At 40.1% G+C, this 24,055-nt stretch overlaps 1 protein-coding gene across 2 annotated transcripts in view; it reads right to left on the reverse strand.

Annotated features, from left to right (window-relative positions):
• Positions 1-24,055, reverse strand: part of crfa4 (cytokine receptor family, class I receptor 4) — a 63,949-nt gene that overhangs the window by 16,263 nt on the left and 23,631 nt on the right. For both annotated transcript variants that reach the window (XM_004562539.6, XM_004562538.6), the window contains exons 2-3: positions 16,033-16,142; positions 1,862-2,003 (exon numbers count right to left, since the gene is read on the reverse strand). In XM_004562539.6, the coding sequence (XP_004562596.2) occupies positions 1,862-2,003; positions 16,033-16,123 (233 nt within the window). In that variant the 5' untranslated portion in view covers positions 16,124-16,142. The remainder of the gene's footprint in view (positions 1-1,861; positions 2,004-16,032; positions 16,143-24,055) is intronic.

A 24,055-nucleotide genomic window follows, 5' to 3' on the forward strand; every position in this document is an offset into this window, starting at 1 on the left:
CACAACAAAGTTCTTCCTCTTCACCTCTTTTCTGCTAATTTGAGCTTCTGCTCCACAGTGCACATTGTCCCTCTCATCATATCTTTGCTTGTGACCAGAACTCATTTGGCTCAGAGGGTAGGGCATCTGCAGTGAGACCCGGTGGCAGAGGTTTGAATCCTACCTGTGACAGTTGCTACACATGTTCCCTGCTTGCATGCGCTCTGCTTTCTTGTGTGTCACTGCTCTCCAGTGTGTCATTACACATACAGCCATCTTCAGCAAGCACTTCTGCTTCTACACCTCTTTTCAGCTCATCTTTTTGCTTCTTTGCCTCTTTTCAGCAGAAATTCTTCTGATTCACCTCTTTTCTGCCAAATGTTTAGCTTTTTCACCTCTTATCAGCACAATTCTAAGCAGCTTCTGCTAATTTCACCACAATTGTCACTCTCTCCACCTCTGCTTTGTGTGAATGAGTTTGGTGCAGTGAGGTGAATCGCTGCCTTTAGACCAGAAGGGCCAGGTTCAAATCCTGCTCAGGGCAATGTTTTTTGTTTTTTTTTTTTCAACTTTTTCAGCTTTTTTCAGCAGACATCTTCAGCGTTAAGGCATCCACACAGCATTTTCGCAGGAAATGCAAATTTTTCTAGTTTTGTCTAATTTCCAAGCAGGTTTGCAATAATTTATCACACTTATTGTAGACATCATGAAGCCAAACATCCAACCAGAGGGCTGAAGAACTGTTTTCAGCCAAAAGAAAAACAAGGTATCCCACAACAGATGGTCTCACTCCTGAGGACCTGAGGTTAACACATGGAGATTACAGAGAGAGACACACAAATTCTGGGGAAAGTTCTCGATCAAGCCCCAAACCAAAACTGAATCCAGTCCTGACCTAGTAGTCCCAACATCTGAAACCAGCTTAAAACCAGGTTAAAACCATTATAAAGAAATGGCCAAATCAAAGCCCCAAATCAGGTTCAACGTTAGGCTAATGCCTCAAATTGATCTTAACTGTAATATTTTAAGGAACTTGTCTTTAAGTTTTGAAACTTTTCTATATAGAGGATAATCACAAGCTTATGTTTAACCTTATTAGCATGTTTGTATTCAGTCCTAGTGAGGGTATTTCATGTAAATAAAAAGTGTGTAATGGCAGTTTAATATATTAAAACACAAACAGCACTGAGGTGTGCCTGCAGAGTGTAATCTCCCTCTCTGAGCTGTGACTTTATTCCTAGCTGCTTTGGTGTTTAGTAAGATTTTGTCTTTTTTTTTATTTTTTATCAGATAATCCCTGATCTACATTTGTTTTCCCAAACAAACATACAAAGTGCAGCAGGAGATGAAACAACAATCAGTAGGAGCTCTGAAGCCACGTGGTGGTCAAAAGCACAATCCAATTTGTCCTGATTAGTGGCAGCGTTTTCTTTGCTGTGGCTGCCATCTGGGCCAGCTGGCATCTGTTTGAGGCCACGTGAGTCTGCGTTCAGGATTTCAGAGCAGCTTGGAAATATTGACCTTCTTAAAAGCTTCCCGGTGACGCGAAGCACGAGAAATCAAACTGCACAAACTCACCTGACCCAGAAACTGACCCAGTGTGCTGCTGATCTGGGGCTTCTTTTATAGTTTCACAAGGCTAAAACAAGGCTCTTATTGTTTGTTAGGGTGGATGTTTTATAAGGTTTTATAACATAATATGTTTACACTAACCCCACTAATGTGGGTTAGTGTAAAGCATTGATGAAATTTGAAACAATTTGATTACAATTTTTAAAGCCTTTTAGTCCCTCAGTCTCAAACATATGCACTAAGGCCACCAGTCAACACCTATCTACTGTTTATTTTAGTCCTAGTTAACTGTGAGATGTGGAGTTCATACTCTTTGGAGTAGGTGAGGATGTGGGTGACTTCCTCTCCGTCTGTCAGGTTGCTGAGTGGATGCCACCAGCAGGTGAAGTCCTCCATGTTTGGCGAGCGGCAGAAGTAGATGTGAGGCCTTGTCGTGGTGCCACCAGTCGCCTCTGTGGAGTCACACATGGGTGGAGTTAGAGGAAGTATGATGAAATTATAGTCTGCTCACCACATCTTTCTTCCTCAAGCCCCTCAGTTTAATTCATTCTGTCTGTTACAAGCCATTTCAGCTACTTCCTCTTTAAGGTCATCCTCCCTTTGACCTAACATTCATTTGACTGGCTGTCTGTCAGTTTGAAATATTTGGCCACATTTGTGCCTGTGATATCATACAAGGCCAAGAGTAGAAAAAAACTGAACCTGAGTGTCTGAAACCTGAAATTTTGCTCACAATGAACACCTGTATATACAGTGACCTTCATTGTTTTAAACTTGTATGTATGACACACAATAAGAAATGGCAGCTGTGGTGCAAAAATCATTGATGATTACAGTGGGGCAAAAAAGTATTTAGTCAGCCACCGATTGTGCAAGTTCCCCACCTAAAATGATGACAGAGGTCAGTAATTTGCACCAGAGGTACACTTCAACTGTGAGAGACAGAATGTGAAAAAAAAAATCCATGAATCCACATGGTAGGATTTGTAAAGAATTTATTTGTAAATCAGGGTGGAAAATAAGTATTTGGTCAATAACAAAAATACAACTCAATACTTTGTAACATAACCTTTGTTGGCAATAACAGAGGTCAAACGTTTACTATAGGTCTTTACCTGGTTTGCACACACAGTAGCTGGTATTTTGGCCCATTCCTCCATGCAGATCTTCTCGAGAGCAGTGATGTTTTGGGGCTGTCGCCGAGCAACACGGACTTTCAACTCCCGCCACAGATTTTCTATGGGGTTGAGGTCTGGAGACTGGCTAGGCCACTCCAGGACTTTCAAATGCTTCTTTCGGAGCCACTCCTTTGTTGCCCGGGCGGTGTGTTTTGGATCATTGTCATGTTGGAAGACCCAGCCTCGTTTCATCTTCAAAGTTCTCACTGATGGAAGGAGGTTTTGGCTCAAAATCTCATGATACATGGCCCCATTCATTCTGTCCTTAACACGGATCAGTCGTCCTGTCCCCTTGGCAGAAAAACAGCCCCATAGCATGATGTTTCCACCCTCATGCTTCACAGTAGGTATGGTGTTCTTGGGATGCAACTCAGTATTCTTCTTCCTCCAAACACGACGAGTTGAGTTTATAGCAAAAAGTTCTACTTTGGTTTCATCTGACCACATGACATTCTCCCAATCCTCTGCTGTATCATCCATGTGCTCTCTGGCAAACTTCAGACGGGCCTGGACATGCACTGGCTTCAGCAGCGGAACACGTCTGGCACTGCGGGATTTGATTCCCTGCCGTTGTAGTGTGTTACTGATGGTGACCTTTGTTACTTTGGTCCCAGCTCTCTGCAGGTCATTCACCAGGTCCCCCCGTGTGGTTCTGGGATCTTTGCTCACTGTTCTCATGATCATTTTGACCCCACGGGATGAGATCTTGCGTGGAGCCCCAGATCGAGGGAGATTATCAGTGGTCTTGTATGTCTTCCATTTTCTGATGATTGCTCCCACAGTTGATTTTTTCACACCAAGCTGCTTGCCTATTGTAGATTCACTCTTCCCAGTCTGGTGCAGGTCTACAATACTTTTCCTGGTGTCCTTCCAAAGCTCTTTGGTCTTGGCCATGGCGGAGTTTGGAGTCTGACTGTTTGAGGCTGTGGACAGGTGTCTTTTATACAGATGATGAGTTCAAACAGGTGCCATTCATACAGGTAACGAGTGGGGGACAGAAAAGCTTCTTACAGAAGACGTTACAGGTCTGTGAGAGCCAGAGATTTTCCTTGTTTGAGGTGACCAAATACTTATTTTCCACCGTGATTTACGAATAAATTCTTTACAAATCCTATAATTAAGAAGTAGGACAACTGAAGCAAACATGGCCCACATGACTGCAGCAAACTGAAAACTATTACAATCATTTCTAAAAACACGTCCTCTCTTTTTTTATGATTTATTGAGAGCAGACTGATGATAATTCAATTTCTTTCAAATTAAATATAAAAGACAGACAAAGTGGGCATACAGCTGTGCTACACAGTAACTCTTTGATCAATCTGCTCTTCTTCAGGCACAGCAGGGATTTTGGAGACTCACACTGTGAATACAAACACAGTGCTCTCTAAAGCATGACACTCTTTCACAAGCAGAAAAACAACTGGCCGAAAACAGGGGCAGACAAATCAATCAAGCACTCATCAGCCACACGTGAACAGTTGGCGAGTGTCAAAAAACGCCCTGCGCCAAAAAGGAGGCAGGAAAAAAATGTATTGATAAATAAATAAATGTTCAGAAATAATTAAAATAAATAAATGAACATATCAGTTGAATGATATATAAATATTTATGGATTCATTTATATTTCTGAAAAAAAAACCCCGTTGTAGTTTCAATTCACAATTTTGAATTTATTTTGGAATTCTCTAATGTACAGAGTTATACATACAGACTCAAATATATACTCACTTAAATCTTTCAGCGATGCTGAGGGTTCTGCAGAGTTTTTTAACTTTTTAAGGCGTATTAACTTCTTATTAGTGATCATTACTGACTACAAGTGGTTGCTTCATTGTTCAGCACAACAGCACTAATTAACAGCAATCACTGGACTGACTAACACTCAGGACAATGGGAAAATTCAAGGAACTTAGATTAAGATTTGCAGATTTACACAGGTTAGGAATGTCTCTTGGAGCCATTTTGTAAACAACTGGAAATTCCAAGATGATCAGTTCAACATTTCAAGAATTTGTATCTGTAACTTTTTTGCAACACCTTAAAGTTTGACTGAAATTTGCAGCTGCCCACATGGACAAGCCAAATGCCTTCTGGAGAAAAGTTTTGTGGTCAGACAAAAGAAAGTTTGAGCCGCCTGGCCACAACGACAAGAGGTATATTGGTAGACAGAGGTATGTAAACACTGTACCATCTGGCAAGTATGGTGGTGGTAGCATCATGCTATGGCGCTATTTTGCTGACAGTTGTACTAGCATATTACATAAACTGGATGGAAAAATCAAGAAGGAGGACTATACCTCCAAATTCTTCAGCTTCACCTCAAATCAACAGCTAGATCGTCAAAACGTCTCAAGCAGAACAATGATTTAGAAAAAACAAAACAAAAACAAATATGTGGCCAGGTGCTTAAAACATGTGCTGAGCAACTCTGCAGTGTTTTTTCTTATATCTTTCTTTTATCACTTCAGCAACAAAAGGTTTCCCGAGGTATGGAAAAAACATCTTTAGTGATGAAGTCTTTTGAATAAATTATCAGGAAGGAGATCCTGCAGCAGGTAGAAAAGCTTATCAGCCCACTACAATTTGCATACAGGCCGTGTAGGGGTGTTGATGATGCAGTGGTCACTCTGTTAAATTTCCTATATTGCCATCTTGATGGTGCCAAAGCGTCATGCTCAACTCTCATTTATTGTTTTTTCTTCAGCTTTTAATACTATCCAGCCACATCATCATCATCATCAACTTTATTTATAAAGCACTTTAAAATAACCACAGCTGACACAAAGTGCTGTGGAACTGTAAAATAAAATTACATGAGATATAAGTAAAAACCAAATAAAAGAAGAGTGGAATCATTAATTAAATAACTACTTCAATTAAAAGAGAAACTAAGTCTCACTGAGGTTAAAAGCCAAGGAATAAAAGTGGGTTTTAAGACGTGATTTAAAAGTGGACAGTGAAGGGGCCTCTCTAACGTGCATGGGCAAATTATTCCATAATTTTGGAGCCATGATAGAGAAGGCCCTGTCCCCTCTGAGCTTCCTCCTGGATCTCGGTACCTCCAGGAGCAGCTGGTCAGCTGACCTGAGAGAGCGACAGGGTGTGTGGGGATGAAGAAGCTCAGAGAGGTAAGGCGGGGCAAGACTGTGAAGGCATTTAAAAACAAACACAAGAATTTTAAAATTAACTCTAAAAGACACAGGCAGCCAGTGCAGAGAGGCTAGCACGGGGGTTATATGCTCTCTTTTTCTAGTTCCTGTTAGGAGTCGTGCAGCCGCATTTTGAACCTGCAATGAGAGCAATGACTGACTGACCCCCACATAAAGTGAGTTACAGTAGTCCAGGCAGGAAGAAATAAAAGCATGGCTCACTGTTTCAAGGTGCTGCCTCGAAAGAAAAGATTTTACTCTTGCCAGTCGCCTTAAATGATAAAAACTGGACTTAGTTAGGACTTAGACACATAGCTTAGCTGATGAACTTCTTAACCAGTCTAAACTTGATTTTAATCTTGTTGGCTGGATTTTAGACTTTTTAGCTGACAGGTCTCAGTGTGTGAGAGTAAACGGCTGTTTTTCCAAACAGCTGAACTCTTCTACTGCTTCACCACAGGGTTGCTGCCTCTCCACTTTACTATATATTTTGTACAGTAATGAATGTCGCAGTACACAGGCTAACAGGCATCTCATTACAGATGCCGATGACACAGTCATGGTAAGCCTCCTTCATGGTGAAGAGGATTCCCATGGGCCTGTTGTGGATGAGTTTGCTTCTTGGTGTGATCAGTCATTTTAATGATCAACACCTTGAAAACCAAGGACATGGTTATTGACTTCAGGAAGTCATCCCCCCATCCTGCACTAACAGTGGTAAATGGTGCAGCCATTGAACTAGTGGACAGTTATAAGTATTTGGGGGTTGTTGATAAGACTCTGTCCCTTTTAGCCACATCTTGCTGCTACAGTGAAAAAGGTTCAACAAAGACTACTTTTTAAGGAGATTGGGTTTTAATGTTTCTTCTGAAATAATGACCCTTTTTTTTTTTTATAAAAGTTTTATTGAATCTGTTTTATTTGTTCTGCATCATTGCTTGGTATGGTAATATGTCTTTTAACAATAAGGCCAGACTTAGCAATCTGGTTAAAGTGGCTGGTCAGATTTCAGGGAGGTCTCAGGTCCAACTTGTGGACTTTTATAACAGGCAGGTGCTGAGGAAGGCAACCTCTGTCATGTTATGCTCAGACCATCCTCTCTTTAATGATTTTCAGCTGCTTCCCTGTGGTCGTGGGTATAAAGTGCCTCCGTTGAAGTCTAAGAAACATAGCGTGTCTTTTGTACCTGCTGCTATAATCACGGTTAATAATACGTAAGGGTTGTTGCCATTGCACATTTGCATTTTTTTATGAAAAATTTGGTCTGTTTTCTCTGGGCTTTGTGTTGTGTTTCTTTGTTTTCATCTCTCTGTATGAACAGACTGCAAATCAATTTCCCACTGGGGACAATAAAGTTACCATTGACCACTGACCAAACACAAGACAAAAGAAAAACAGATAAAATCTGTTTTTTGAGTGGATGAAGCAGGCTAAGATTAACCTTCTGGAATGAACTTCCCAAATCCTCAACACCATCTATATTGACATTTTGTGTACCGTGCTTTAAACCCAGGTCTGTGCCAGAAAACCAACCAATTTAAGCTAATGCTACCAATTCTGCCAAGAAGAGGGGTCAAATATCCAGCCAGAAGGCTTTTGACCCTGTGTGGATTAGAAAAAAAATCTAAAATAAGTTCAGACTGGAGCACCCAGTGCTTGTTTTTTAAATTCATTAAAGATGTGTGCGTGCAATCATTCCACCCACAGAAATCATTAAAGCTCAAAAATTACTATGACATTCCATGAAACTTCTGTCCATCAATGTGTATATAAAGACATTTTTTCCTTTTCTATTAAAAAATAATAATAATAACAAAATAAAATAATCTTATAAATGAAAAATGTATTGTTTGCTTGCTTTAATTTAATCTAAGTGTGGGACAAGTGAACCTTTTAAAGCTAATTTGATCAGATCACTTGTGTAAACCTGTCTCTGTTGGGTCACATCTATTCATTTCCTTTCTATTCTTGTGTTTATTTATACTGTCTCAGCCCAGCTTAAGAACAGCAACAAGGAGAGGGAGACTAGTGAGGTGGTGACTTAGGACAAAAACCTAATGTATTGTAAACATATTATACATGACAACACAGCATGGTAGTTATTAATAAAACACTGTGGGAGCACAGCAGTGTGTCAACTTTGCCTTTATTACACACAAACTATTAAATCATGTTAAATCATTAAACAATACCTGCAGGGTCTCTGTATCTCTGCCACATGCTGGGGGCAAACATCCCAGCTATTATTTCTGCACCTTAAGACATTTTGCATCTAATAAAAGACGGAAATTAAACCCTACGTTTCTTATCATAATCTACACAGGAAGGAAAACTTGCTAAAAAGTTGTTCACCGCTTTGTTTTCGGTATCTCCTGAGCCGTTTTTGGCAAAGTCGCATTGCTGAAACTAACCGGCCGAAGCAGCTTCGGTGCCAACACGTGCGAACTGCTGGAGAGAAAATCAAATCTTTCGTCCCAGTAAACACATGAAAGCATCTAATGAAAAAGCTGTGACTGACTGGATAATGGAAAGGTAACGAAATGGCTATCCAGTCAGACTGCTAGATCTCACACTCACACACACCCCACATACATAAAGTGGGAAACAACAGGGAGGAAAATCAATTATCCAGCTGTCATCTCTCATCTGCTTCACCTCGACAAAATCCATTCTCTAATTTCATCAGTTTCTACCTCAAACACACACACACACACACACACACACACACACACACACACACACACACACACACACACACACACACACACACACACACACACACACTTATCCAGCCCATCTCTATCTGATAGACTGTTAGTCCCATGACTGTGATTTAAAGCAGTGCTGGAAAATTGATTGGCATCTGAAAGCAGAGGGAAAGCGGTCCTGTCTGCACAGATAGCATGCTGTTTGTTATAAATTTTGAAAAAAAAGGAAAGATCAACGGCATCATCCAGGCGATGAGGTGGCACTGAGCTCTGAGCACTCTAGGAATTAACCGAGTTTATAGCTTTTTTATGTTAGGCGCCTACTTTTTGTTTAATGAAGCAGTGAGGCAGAAATCCCCTGCCTCCAAACAACCCGAGTACATCACAGTTTTATAATTGCAAAAATTCAAAGTGTACTGCACAGATTCTTTAATACAGGATTAGAGGTCGTGTATGGAAGGTTTCTGCAGTCCCAGTGCTGTTAAATAATAATCAAAGCTCTGCTAGTAACGGATGCACGCAAACAGCAGAATGAAGTTTGTAACTAGAAGAAAAGTAACTTCTCTGATGGATGAGAGAGATGAAGTACTCAATTATCAGCTAATGTATAAAATGTATGAGTGCAACACACAGACTGAGATACCTGCTAATGAGTAACTGCTGTGTCCTGTTAAAGATTTATTACATGAAACGTGGAGCTGCACAAGACTTTAAATATAATTTTGTGTTGGGCAAATGTTTTGCAAAGTGGAAAAAACATATTTAGACTTTTTACTTGTGTAAAAGTTACAATCCCAGTTAAATAGCTTAAAAGTAAACAAGCTGTAGAATCAAAGTAATTTGTCTTGTGAGATTAAAATAAATGTCAATGTATCGAGCTAGCTATACAGAGCATTCTACTTATGTAAAATGACCATTTTCAGAATATTATATACATAATATATAGACATTTTATTAAGCTATAATTATTATTATTCATTTATTGATGTGTACACGTCTCTTTAATGGTCCACCTTGATCTATGACAGTAAAATGAATCTTCAGAATAATAAGATGCTGATGCTTAATCATTTTTAAGAAAATATTTGTATCAAACAAAAAAATTAGAAAGCTCTGCACACCTGAATTAATGATAGGTGCTAGAAATTTGTGAAAGTATAATGGAGTAAAAGCAAAGGACTGTTAAGCAGCATAACGAAAAAATCCGTAAATTAAATACAAGTACATCAAACTAGTACTCGAGTAAATGTACTCAGTTACACTCCAACTGCTCTGGTGTTGGGCAATATAAGATTAATAGTACTCTGTTCCAATGACATTGGTGGGGGGGCACTACAGGGGCTCCCTCTAGGCATGCCTCTGCCAACAGCACAAACACTTCAGTTACTGAATTTGATTCTTGCAGACAGAGCAGCTACAGCCACCTGTGCCTCCATCCACCTCTGAAACACAGCGACTACACCCCTAACTTTTAAGCTTCACCTGTATCCAGACAGATGCTGCATAAACAAGTCAGCAATTGTTACTGTGTACCCAACGTGTGAATCTGGAACAGTTATCCATGACCAACTGTTTCAGAGCAGCAAAATCAGGCACACCTCATGTCTGTGTTATCATGTTAAAGCAGGGCCTCAGTGTGGTGATTAATGTAATGAAATACTGCTTGCCCGTTGAGATGACGCTGTGGGAAGCGAGCAGTAATCCATCTGAGAATTCGTGGCGCTTCAGTCTGCGAGCAGCAGGGAAACAAAGGCCTTGTGTTTGCTGTAAGAAGCTCAGGGAGCCACGCTGCAGGGACTTTCTCATGAAAAACCAACACTTCTCAGAAATAAATCAGCTAAGGAACGCACGCTGGGCACCAATAATGCTGGACAAATTTCTACCTGCAGATGAACAGCAGTGCTTGCAATTTAATTTTTCACAAAGAATGATATCCGGCTTTAATTGCACCAACAGAAGGAGAGAAAAGAAAGAAGGCAATTCTTAGAGTGACCTAGTTTAATATATGAAGATATGAAGAGATTTCAAAGGACCAGCCTCGTATTTACATGAAACAACCAGAATATAACATGATTATTGAAGTGTACCAGAACTGGCTCTGCACTAGTGTCGTTAAAAACAAGTGCTAAATTTATTTTTGATGTAAACCTTCAAGCCCTCTCAATCTGCACAGAGCAGAGAAGGAGGTCAGGAAGTCAGACAAAGTATTACCAGAGAGCATCAAGTCAATTTTCAAAATAACAGAACAGACTATATTCTCTCCTGAAATGATTCAAAGCAAAGTGCATCAGAGACGTGATGACCTGAGGTCTGCGCTACGAAGCAGGATTTGGGTTTATCCAGGTAACTTCAAGGTTAATCCCGGGTTTTTTCAGCGTTACAAAGGCAGTTCACACCTTACTGGGTGCATCTCCATGGTAACTTATGCTGCAGACCTGATCTGCTCTGGAGGAGGTTATGCTCCAGATTAGAGATCAACAGGTAGAAAATCACCTCCTGTTGACCGATCACTTCCCTGCAAAAATAGCATGGCCATTTCTAGAAGATCCCTCAGACATCTGTGCATGGAGTGTAGGAGGGTTGAAAGAAATATAAATTCTTCGATGAATTTTCTTTTCCTGATGGTTCATACTATGATCTCAAATGCTCCATTTCCCTAGCAATTTATAAAGAAATTATTGGTCAAGGCTTTTGCACAGTACTGCTTATAGTGCTTATTTTTACAGGACACAACAGCATCTGAACTGGGACTCAAACTGGCAACCATTGGATTGCCCACATATACATACACATATATATACATACACACAGACACACATACATATATACACACACACACACACACACACACACACACACACACACACACACACACACACATATATATATATATATATATATATGTGTAAAAAAAAAAAAAAAAATATATATATATATATATATATATATATATATATATATGTTGTTTTTTTTTTTCTTCTCGCTATGCCATATGACTTTTAAAATTTTAGAAACAGATGTCCATATATAAGAACCATCTATTTTTTCCAGATTGTAATTCTTGGTGAAATGATGCAAAACTCAATGACAAGCATAAACATAAAAAGATGCTCCTGCTGTTGATCAGAAGCAGGTCCTGCTGTCTGGCACAGGCAGTCGCAGCTTTTTAGCATTTTGGGAACGAACTAATGGCTGAGCCTCCCGTAAATGTCAAAACAAAAGCAGACATCTGGATATGAAATAAAGCAAATACCATGTCCAGCCACACTGATTTATTGAATGCCAGTTACACACACACACACACACACACACACACACACACACACACACACACACACACACACACACAGACTGAAGACATCAAACTAATTTGTTCTGACATTTGTCAAAACCGTTTTCGTTGTCAAATGCACAAACAGCCGTCCGAGTAGAACAAAGCCAGACAAATCACAGAAGGCTAATAACACTGCAGGGTCAGAAGTGTTTCACAGCTAAAGTTTGAAAGGGAGAATAAGATTTCAGCCATATGTCATAAAAAAGAGAGAATATAAAAAGGTTTACTCGTAAGCTTCCTAGGATATTAGTTGTGCAGAAAACAAAATGTCGATAAACACTTCCTGCGTGAACCTATACTGCTGTTTCTGAGCCAGGAGTCAGTCAACTAAGCCTGTGATTTCTGAAGGAAAATGTCAGGATATTTCTCAGTGAGCTAAATGACAAGAGAAAGCATGTGAGTCGTACAGCAAGAGTTCAAAATTAAACTTAAAGTTCGCAACTTGCCATATTACTTGATTCTGATTGAAGCAAGCCACTCCTGTTACTGAAAATGACCAAGTCTGCGGTTCAGAGCAGGTACAGTCACTGAGAGGGAGCAAGAGAAAATCTCTGCAGGGGACTTAAGATAAAGGCTGCAAATTAGCTGTTGTCACCAAGCACCAGTGTGCAGGACTGAAAAGTGAAACCTGTGCTTAATGGTCACTCGAGGCTGGCTCCAGATGTGACTCAATCCCCAAAGACTCCCACATTAAATTGACCAGCTTTACAGCAAAAATGAACTTGTTTACAGCGCGATATAAAAAAATATAAGGCTTTGCTCTCCATATGGATAATTTCCACATTCATAAAAACAGTGTTTGTGTGTGGGACGGGAGGGGAGTAATTGGAGTAATTGCATTTACTGAACTGGACCTTTGGATTGTGTTTGTGCTATTAGTGCTTTTTGGAGCATTTTAAGTGGAATTATCTAACAAATAATGTGTCTTGCTGTGCTGGTACGGGGAGTCCATCCAGCAAGTGTGCAGTGTAGGGCTTTTTTTCAAATCTATGCACACAGTATCAAAAGAGAAGCATGGAAGAAGACAGCGCTGTGTGGTTTCTTCTGTAAACATCCCCTTGTAGACAGTTATTCACTAGTGGACATTCCAGTTGCCTAGGTAACCCCGTTGACTATCATGACTCAGAGACTGAGGACCCAAATGCAGACTCATGAAACGAATTGACAATGGACCTTTTAATAGACCTTTTAATGGATCCAAACAAAATTTTAATAGCTTGAAGAGGCAAGCAGAATCCAAAAGCTTCAAAAGCACAAGGGAGGACAAAGGGAAGCCAGCATTATTTATAGACACACAGGGTAATCAGGTAATGGTTGACAAGATGCAGCTGAACATAATCAGGACAATCAGAGAAGAGGAGAGAAGTAAAACAACACCATGAAGAACAAACAGACAGGAAAACCAATATCAAAACAGGAAGTCAGGGAACAACTAAACAGGGACAAGAATGAACTCTAAACTGAAGGGTGAGATTAATTAATGAGAATAATTAATGTCATAAAAACACACACAGAAACTTGTGCTGAAGATAAATGAGAACTCAAGGGTTGAAGACTAAGTAGTCAATGAAAACCCAAGCCTCAACTATAAAGGGGTTAGGGCATAGCAGTGACACGTCATGACCTATGGGTTACGTTATCTGCAGTACATCACTGCTGTCAAGTGCCTTTGGAAACAGCTGTGATTGGCTGTGAGAGACTGCAGTTGATGGTTCCTGAGGTATCGCTGACAGGTCTCTAGGCTTGTGTAACTGAGACCGGTTACACGCGTGGCTAAAAACTGTTTTGCTGCTGATAACACTGCACCCTCTCATCCATATATGAACACTTCTCCCTCCAAAAAGCCAATAAAGAAAAAGCCAAAACATGGAAATGTAATTATTTGAGCTGAGCTGGTTTGTACAAGCGGCAGAAATGAGCTTCCTCCGAAGGGTGGCTGGCCTCTCCCTTAGAGATAGGGTGAGAAGTTCGGCCATCCGGGAGGGGCTCAGAGTAGAGCCGCTGCTGCTCCACATTGAAAGGAGCCAGCTGAGGTGGTTCGGGCATCTGACAAGGATGTCCCCTGGGCGCCTCCTGGGTGAGGTGTTCCGGGCATGTCCCACCGGGAGGAGGCCCCGGGGCAGACCCAGGACACGCTGGAGAGATTATATCTCTCGGCTGGCCTGGGAACGCCTTGGTATTCCCCCGGATAAGCTGGAGGAGGTGGCTGGGGAGAGGGAGGTCTGGGCCTCTTTGCTTAGGCTGCTGCCCCCGCGACCCGGCCCCGGATAAAGCGGATGAAGATGGATGGATGGATGGATGGTTTGTTCCACAGAACTGAAGTTTTCGTTTGCTGCCGTCTTTTGTCTTTTTGTCTCCTAAGGCATTTTGTTTTCGATAAATACACCAGGGCATACATACTTGAATTGCAGTGTTGAATTATTCACTCAGTGTAGCCTTGGAAGGATATCTCTTCTTCCTCAATGAAAAGTAAGTTATTCAACACATTATAAAAGCTGAAGCACAATTTTGTAACTCAAATTGCGGCCATGAGATAATCTCTTATTGTGCTGTGCGTATCTTCAAACACAATCATGAATTCTCACCTAAACATCACTCAAAAATCAGATCAGAAAGACACAGACAAAGCGTGTTTGTGTAGGCCTAGAGATAAACCCGTGTGATGCTCCGAAACATGAGCAGCCATCAGGTTTGTGAGTCATCCTGCCTCTCCAGCTGAGGTATCGATGAGCTGCCGACATGTCCATCTGAGCGGAAGGAAATTGTCAAACTCAGCTGGCAGCCGTCTGAAGCTGATCCCGGCAGACAAAGCTGCTGCTGTTCTGAGTTTATTTTTAAATGTTCACACTGATGTGAAGGTTACCGCAAAAAATTAACTGGAAACTTATCAAGCTGATTGAAAGTGCCCATTACGGGACTCTCTGTGTGATTTAAATTGTTTAAAGACATGAACTCAGTAATCTTGAACAAAGCTGATGGACTGCCCTGTTAACAGTTATTCCCTCCCCAAAGGGAGGGAGTATGTTATCGGTTCTGTCTGGTTGTCTGCTTGCTACCCGTCTAGGCTTCACAGTTTTCAAGATATCATTTTCAAATTGTGTGATGATAGGTACCAATAACAGCTTGAACTGATCTCATTTAGGTGAAAACTGGATCAAGGTCACACCAAATATGAAAATCCGTAAAAAGTTTATATTACCCACAATTTTTTACCAATCATCTTCAAACTTCAAACAACAGCATAATAGACCTTTGCCGACACGAGAAGCTAGGTTGGTTAAGTATTTCACCGTGTCCTTCATCGTTAGCGCTCAAGATAAAAGTTGACCTTGAAAAAAAATTTCAAGAAACCATATTAAGTAATATATCATATGAAAGGACATAAACACAACTGTACAACACACTTTGTATTTTTTCAATATGATTCCCTGCAATGTCACGATGATGCAATAAGAGGCTGGCATCATCATACTGTAAAAAAAACATAATAAAGATCAAAGCTTTAGTACAGCCATTGCCCTTTAGGGATAGCTGTGCTCTCTGACTGCAAACAGACAAGACAGTAGAACAAAATTCCTCCCAAAATAATGACAGTGCTTTTCAAAAGTAAATATAAGGAAGGATAATGTAATTAAAAGATTCAGAAAGTCTGTAAAATCTCTGTAAAGAAAACACGAGCCTGCAGACCATCATTAAATGTTGGTGGAGTTCAGGCCCCTCCGGCAGCGCTGCCTTAAAAACAGAGCTGATTCTGTGGTGGAGATTGCTGCATGAACTTAGGAACACCTCTAAAGGCAAAACTGTCAGCAAACACAGCTCATTAAGTTAAAACTCTACCGAGTAAGGAAAAAGATGGATCCAAAAACATCTTCTTCAATGAGTCTGAGCTCGTTTAAGATGGCCTGAGGCCAAGTGGTGCGGGTCTGACCAATCAGAGTCTGAGACACTTTTTGAAGTTCATGTATCCTGTGGCCTCCAGGCTAAAGAGGAGAGGGACCATCTGGTGTGACATCAGCACAGATGAGCAAACAGTTTTGAAAAAAAAGAAAACCTGGGCAATAAATAAATACTTTGTAAATCATTTGTAAATCATTTGCTCTCAGACTCACCATGGTTGTGTCTTTCGGTGTGAGCGTTGTTCTGGGCGACGATCCTGCCGTAACTCACGGGAGGAAGCAGACAGAGCAGCAGCCACAACATCTCAGAGCCTTCTGTTAACCTATCAACACAAATAAACATTCAAATATGAGCTGGGGAAAAGACCCACTAAACACCTAATGCTCCTAATGCACTTACTGTGAGAAAGTTTAGTTTCCATCTGATAACAGTGAAGTCTATCTAAGTGTCCACTTGTCTAAGAGTCACATGTTCAATTTTAAGGGGCCTCAGTGGGTTCACCCTGCAGCTCCTCAAGTCCAAACACAACAGCTTTGCCTCCTCCAGTCATGAGACACATCACAAGGGATGAAACCCCCCTCACTTCCTCCTTTCTCCCATCAAATCAGTCCTGAACAACACCGCCGCCTCACCAGATTCCCATTAAAAACTTCATGCATTCCTAAAATTACAACTTCTTCCAATGAATTAATAAACGTATAGGAGAAAAAACTAATTTAGATTTATCTGTTTACCTCCCAGTGTTGATAATCTTCCACGTGTTTGCAGAAGGAGCAGAAAACAAAATCTGCCTTGGTGCATGTTACACAACAATAAAACAACAGAGAAAAACACTGTCCATTGGTATGGAAGTCCATGAATGCCCAAACTGGAATGTGATAATAATTAAATGAATTTAACTGAAATGGACTTGTAATAAAAATTTAAAACTAAATAGCAAACAGACAGGTTTTGCTCATTAAATTATCCAAAAAGGATGCCCTCATCTATTTTTTTGACCATTTAACTGAATGAAATGTAACACAGCACACAAAATACTCAGTAATCATAGAATTAACTTTTTAATCCACATATTTTTAAATGGAATTTATAAGAAAAATTGTCCCTTTTTAATCATTATAAATGCAAGTAATTGCCTTTACTCTTTCCTTTTTAGCATTCTATGCAGTGACTAACTGTAAAAGCAGATGCTTTAGCCATTTGCTAATGTGTAGCATTTAGCTGTTTGGTAACACAATGCCACAAGATTCCCAGGAGAAGACATGCCAGCAAATTAAGTTTTTGTTTAGTTTATTATTATTCTGTGGTTTTGGTTACCTTGGGTGTTTGTACTTCTCTGTTTCATGGTTCATGTTCCTATGTTCTGTGTCGCCCAGTCTGTGTTAAGTTGGTGTGTTATGTCATTACGTGTATGTGCTTCCTGTTTTACTTTGAAGGTCCGTGTCTGTTCTCAGTGTGTTCAGTTTACTTTTCCCCAGTCTCGTCAGGTCGGATTACTCCCAGCTGTGCCCTCCTTTTGTGTCTCATCCCCTCATTATCCTTCTGTGTATTTTAACCTCGTGTCTGCCTCTGTTAGTTGCTGGTTCGTCTGCGTTATTCCCCCTCCGTCATTCTGTGTTTATTCCTCCGGCTTCCTGGTCATTCTCCCTGCAAGGTACCCTCGTTCGTGTTCTGGCTTTGTGTTTAGTTTTAGTTTTCCCAGTTTAGAGTTTTTACCGTTCTGTTTCTCGCCACCCTTTTTTGTTGTACTTCACCTGTTGTCAATAAAGCTCACCCTCCACTTAAGCAGTCTGCATCTTGGGTCCGTTATTAATCCATACGGCCTGCCTCGGCACCCCGTAACATAAGCCCAATATCCGAATGTGAAATGCACAGAGAAAAGCCAAAAACCCAACTCAGACTCTACAGGCCTCAGCTGGGATGGGAAATGTTTAAGTCGATGACAGAACAATTAAAAAAAGACTAAACAAGCATCACTTGTTTGGAAGAGTTTTCAGGATAAAACCTCTTCTATCTAAAAAGAACAGGGTAGCATGGTTTAGGTTCACAAAGTTGCATCTGAACAAATCACAACACTTCTTTAGCAATATATTTTGGAGAGACAAGACCAAACTGGAGATGTTTGTTCACACAGCACCGCTTTTGGAGAAAAGCAAACACAGGACACCTTGCAGTCACTGAACTGACCATAAACTCATCTATATACCAAACTGTTTTAGAGTCAGATGTAAGGACATCTGTAAGGACCACCAGCTAAAGCTTGAAAACTTGGTCATGGAACAGGACAATAAACCCAAGAACAGCAGCAAATCTCCAACAGAATGGCTGAAAAAAAATGACTCGAGGTGTTGTAACGGCTCAGCCAAAGTCCATACTTCAGCCGGACCTGATTCTTCTGGTGCAACTTTAAGCAAGCTGTGCATAAAAAATTACATACAGACAACAATAAAGTGAGATACTGTTAAAGTCATACAGAAAACAATTCACTCTGATTTGGTCATGTGCAGTACAGGTGATGCTGTCTGCATTCCTGTTCACTTTGTATACTACCCACAGAAATAGTCTGACTATTCTGCATTAGTTGGACGTATTAGTGATGGGCAGGAGAAAGAGAGCACCATGAAGTGGTCGAGGAGGAATCATCTGCTTATAAATGTGATCAGGATGTTAATGCGGTGGAGGAGTGCAAGTACTGTGGCATGCATGTTAACATAAGGCTGAACAGTTGGACCAAAATGTATACAAAATGAGGCTGTAAAGCTCCGTATCCTCTGGAGATCCTTCAATGTGTGCAGCAAAATGCTGGAGATTTTCTATCACTCAGTTGTGGTGAGCTCAGTGTACTTTGTTGTGATCTGCTGGAGAAGCAGCATTGGAGCTGGTGACACATACGGACTGAATAAACTGATTAGGAAGGCTGGCTCTGTGATTGATTGAAGACTGAAAACTTTTGAAGTCGAGGTGGGGAGGTCACTGACCAAACTGTTATCCACCGTGGATAATCCTGACCACCCTCTGCACCACTTACTGCAGATAGTGGTTAGGAGTGAAGGTCAAGGTCAAGGTAACTTTATTTATACCCATAGGCAAGGTAAATTTGCTTTACAGAAAAAATGACAGCATTTGGAGTGAAGCACCTTCTCTAACAGACCATATGTTATCACCAACTATAATTGAATTATACCTGTGTGACCTGGCAGAGAGGCATCTGCCAGCTATTATTATAGTACTTGTACTACTATGTTACTATAATTTTATTTTGACTTCTGTATCATTACTTCAAGCTTTTTGCTGTTAAAGGTGGCTCTGTATGCTACTTAAGCATGGCACGTATTTTTTTTTTCCATGTCTGCATTGTGACATTTTGAAGGACCCACCGAAGGATCTGAGGCTGTGAACTAACTTGTATGGAATCAACATTTCTGACAGACCCAGACCCAGTGCTAACATGTACATGGAGCCAGAGGGCAGAAAACAAGAGGAATTGGTAATTCAAATTGGTTGAATTCATTTTCATTTCTATAGTACGGTGGCCCCTAGAGACAAAGCACGTACAAACTCCAAAACACTTGCAAACTCCAAAACACATGCAAATTCCAAAACACATGCAAACTCCAAAACACTTGCAAACTAAAAAACACATGCAAACTCCAAAACACGTACAAACTCCAAAACACATGCAAAATCCAAAACACTTGCAAACTAAAAAACACATGCAAACTCCAAAACACATACAGACTCCAAAACACTTGCAAAATCCAAAACACTTGCAAACTAAAAAACACATGCAAATTCCAAAACACGTACAAATTCCAAAACACTTGCAAAACCCAAAACACGTACAAATTCCAAAACACGTACAAATTCCAAAACACTTGCAAAATCCAAAACACTTGCAAACTAAAAAACACATGCAAATTCCAAAACACGTACAAATTCCAAAACACTTGCAAAATCCAAAACACGTACAAATTCCAAAACACTTGCAAAATCCAAAACACTTGCAAACTCAAAAACACATGCAAATTCCAAAACACAACGGAAGTGCTCCAGGACGCTAGGGGCAGTGTTGAGCTTTTGTTACCTAGTAACTACACAAGCCAGGACGTACCAATGACCGGATTTGGGGTTTGCAGCCTTAAAGGCCGCATTTTAAGGCCGATTACGTCACAGCGACAAGAGAAGGCTTTCCCAATTCAAAGGCTGCTCGAAATGCGGCCCTCAAATGCGTCCATAATTTCCCTGAATTTTAAGGATGGGTCGGTGTAGCCTTCATGGCCCAACATATCCCAGACTTCATAGTGCGGTGGTGGTGTGGATAATTTTGCCGAAAAAAACCGGTGGAAGCGGAGCGGAGGAAGAGTAAACTTTCAGAAGTAAGTACTGAATATTATGTCACTTATTTATGCGCAAATATTTTTTTAATGAAGAACATTAAACCATTATTGTTGGCCACATGTCGGGAAAGTTATGTGACATTAGTCATGTCTGTACTTTCAGAATTAACTTGGTTTTAAAGCCTTTACTTTAAAAATATATATATAGTCGACCTTAATCTTACAGAGATTGTGATGATTTTGTGGATAATTAAAGTCAGTCATATATCCACAAACACAACAAGCTGAAAGTCAGTGATGCTGCTCGGTTTGCAGTCCTGAATATCACAGCACAAGGAAGATTCACTGCACTGTTAATGTTAGCTATGTTATATTGCTGCCTCTGTTCGGTGGTGTCGAGCCAAACAGACTTTAACGTGTGTTTGAACGAGCTGACGGTTCACTCGTTAAGCTGAAAGAAAGATGCTTTAATCACAGGAGTCACACATGTGTGTCCACTGTACCATCTGGGAACTCCTCTTGTTTCGTAATAACACAAACACTAAATCCTCCTTCTTTTGTGCTGTTTTGTAGCAGTGTATACACCTGAGACTGTCACCTGTCTGTCTGTCCTGCACTCTCTCTCTGTTTCTTTCTCTCTGATTGTGTAATAAAAGTATGAACATGTGTTTATAAGTCACACTTGTGTTTGAATCCTGCAGCTTATCACACATTTGATTTCTATGTGTGACACGTGCAAGTGTCCAGAGTGAGGACAGACTGAGGGACCCACTGCTGCACATCATCTGTGAGGCTTTGCACCCCTGATGATCCACCAGGACAAACTCAACAGTGTGTGAGGAAGAGGAGGAGGAAGAGCCAGCAGCAGCTGACAGATGGAGAGAATAGACAGACTGTTCCCTGTTTGTGAAGGACTGCTAGAAAAGTTTAAAATAACTAATTGTCTGTCCTGAATCAGTCTTATTAGGTAATGTTCAAATAATTTAATCATTCCAGTGTTTTCAGTGTGGGAGAAAGTACTCAGGGCCTTCAAGTTACACACTATGAAAGGCAGCAACAAGTGTAATATTCAGAAACCTAAAGTATGTATCAGCAGCAGAATGGAGCTAAAAATAAATGTTTGTTTCAGTTCTATGAAGCTTTGAGTATTTTGGATTAGTAGCACTGCTGTGTTTGTTGCATCATATTGCTGTAATTGTTTATATGCTTTATATATTCTGAGGTAAGTTGATCTATAGTGTTACATCATATTCTATAAGGATGTTATGTGTTTGTAGACTTTCTGCCCAGTTTGACCCATTTAGCAGAAGCCAGCCTGTTTAAGGCTCTGATATCTATTCTGTATGACTTAAAGCAGTTATGACATGGTCTGATTTTCTCACCCAATAAAGGAATATTTCATATATCAGTCTACTCTTCATTTTATCAGAAACAGTTTTCACAGCTCGTACATTTTCTTTTTATAAATATATGTAAGCAATGAGCCAAATTTAGTAATGCCAACATGAAGGAACAACATTTGTCTCATATATCATACACCTATATATGCACTGTCAAAGATACTTGTCTTTGAGTGAAGATTTAAGGTGATAAGACATGTAAATAACTGCAACTTGAATCTGTACTGAGGCTCAGTATTTGACACAGAGTTCATGTTCACTGCTGTAATAGCTAATAATGATTAATATAATAACTAGAATATTGGCCATATTATATTTACATTACCAAAGTGATATGACTTTAGTCTCATGAACAACATCAGCTAATTCTTATTTACTAATTAATCTTGAAATGACTGTTCAGTACAGAAATGAAGCCCAAAAATCATGTTTTACTGTCCTGTGGTCTCAGCCTCAGATACTTATCAAATCACACAAAGCTCATGTAGAAACAAACAAACAAATGAACAAAATATGTTCTCCCTCATTTCTGTCAAACCAAGTTGTATGACACGTTTCCAGCGGTTAGTATCACGGTTGCTAGGCAACCTGGGAAGCGCGACGGAGACTAGACCGTCCCATACAGACAAACTTGCCGTTTATTTTGCAAATCGAGCTCAACACTGCCCCTAGCGTCCTGGAGCACTTCCGTTGTGTTTTGGAATTTGCATGTGTTTTTGAGTTTGCAAGTCTTTTGGATTTTGCAAGTGTTTTGGAATTTGTACGTGTTTTGGAATTTGCATGTGTTTTTTAGTTTGCAAGTGTTTAAAGCCCTGACATGTTTTGGAGTTTGCATGTGTTCTTTAGTTTGCAAGTGTTTTGGAGTTTGCATGTGTTTTGGAATTTGCATGTGTTTTGGAGTTTGTACGTGCTTTGTCTCTAGGGGCCACCGTACTATAGTGCCAATTCACAACAATTCATCTCAAAGTACTTTATATTGTCAGGTAAATACCCTAGAAATAAATCCCCAAATCACACAACCTCCTACAACCAACCACTTGGCTACGATGAGAGAAGAACTGCCTTTTAAAATGAAGAAAGCCCCAGCAGAAGCAGGCTCAGAGAAGGGCAGCCATATGGTGAGAGGAAAGGAAAGTGAGCAAAGAGAGATTGGAGAAAAAGCAAACTAGAGGAGAGAGGCCCAACCTTTACTAATAACTAATAATTGCAGAGTGGTGTACACAACGTAGAGAATGAAAAGAGTTTAGCGAAGAAGAAATGGTCAGTGCATCATGGAAAGCAAGAGTATATCCTTCAGTGTGCATATTTGTTTAATATGAAAGGTGAAGGACATATTCTGGTCAAAAATGACTCTAAGATTCTTCACAGTGTTACTGGGAGCCAGAGTAGGCATCTGGTTGGATACCATATTTCTAAGATTTTAGGGCTGAGTATAAAAACTTCTGTGCCTGAATTTAGAAACAGGAAATTAGAAGTCTTCCAAGTCTTGTCTTTAAGACATTCCTGTAGTTTAATAACTAATTTTTGTGTGTTAAGATGGGTATCGTCTGCATAGCAATGAAAATGTATGCAGATTGATATTATGCTGTCTGTGAAAACCAGCAAGAAACTGCAGATCTCTGAACTAGTTAGTGGTGACTTAGTAACTTTGTTTGTAGCTGTACTTATTTTTTAGAGAAATAAAGTCAAAGTCTGGGCACTAGACCTTGGTCTGTAAAATCCCAAATTGTTTGTTTCAAATTAGCATTTGAAGCTGGACTACCCACTAAACTGACAAAACAACCTTGGCAGAACAGATATTGGACATGTTTTTGGATATTAAGTCTAAAATATTGGCACTGTTTTGAAATTTGAGGGATTTTTGCCCATGTGTAAGGTAAGATACTGACAATTTCTTCTTTTACGGCTCAGTCTGATGGGTTCATTTTCCCACAGCCAATATTACATGACTTAAAGTCAGCGGACTTCTTAACTTTGGCTTAAATATAACTCCAAATAGTTAAAGATGCATTACAAACACATCTTCTGAACATTAAAAAAAGAAAAACTTGGTGTAAATTCACTTTCAAATTGTGGATGATTTCCAAGTTGGTGTCTTTTGTTCTCCTCTGTAACTCTAACAACTGCTGATGCTCATTCGCTCCAGCTTACATCAGATCTTATTTATCTTTCGAAAAGTGAATTACCCTGCAATGTTTGCACGACCCACAAAGTGGTTTAATAGTACTTACTGTCACCAGAATCCCCAGAGACTAGTCAAACCATCTGGATGAAAAGATTAAAACACTGTTGGAGGGACTTTGATGTTTCTAGAAATAAAGTGCTGCAGTATTTAGACCTGTCCCCTCACAAAACATGATTTTTTAAATCAGAACATATCGTTGCCGTGACACTGACCTTTAGGTTGCTGTGTTCGATAACATCAACGATATCAGATATTAGAGGGTCTGCTCAAAGCTCATTACTTTAATCAGCTTACTCCACTGAACTGTTTCCTC

The sequence above is a fragment of the Maylandia zebra genome, linkage group LG23, assembly GCF_041146795.1.
Source record: "Maylandia zebra isolate NMK-2024a linkage group LG23, Mzebra_GT3a, whole genome shotgun sequence".
Taxonomy (NCBI): domain Eukaryota; kingdom Metazoa; phylum Chordata; class Actinopteri; order Cichliformes; family Cichlidae; genus Maylandia; species Maylandia zebra.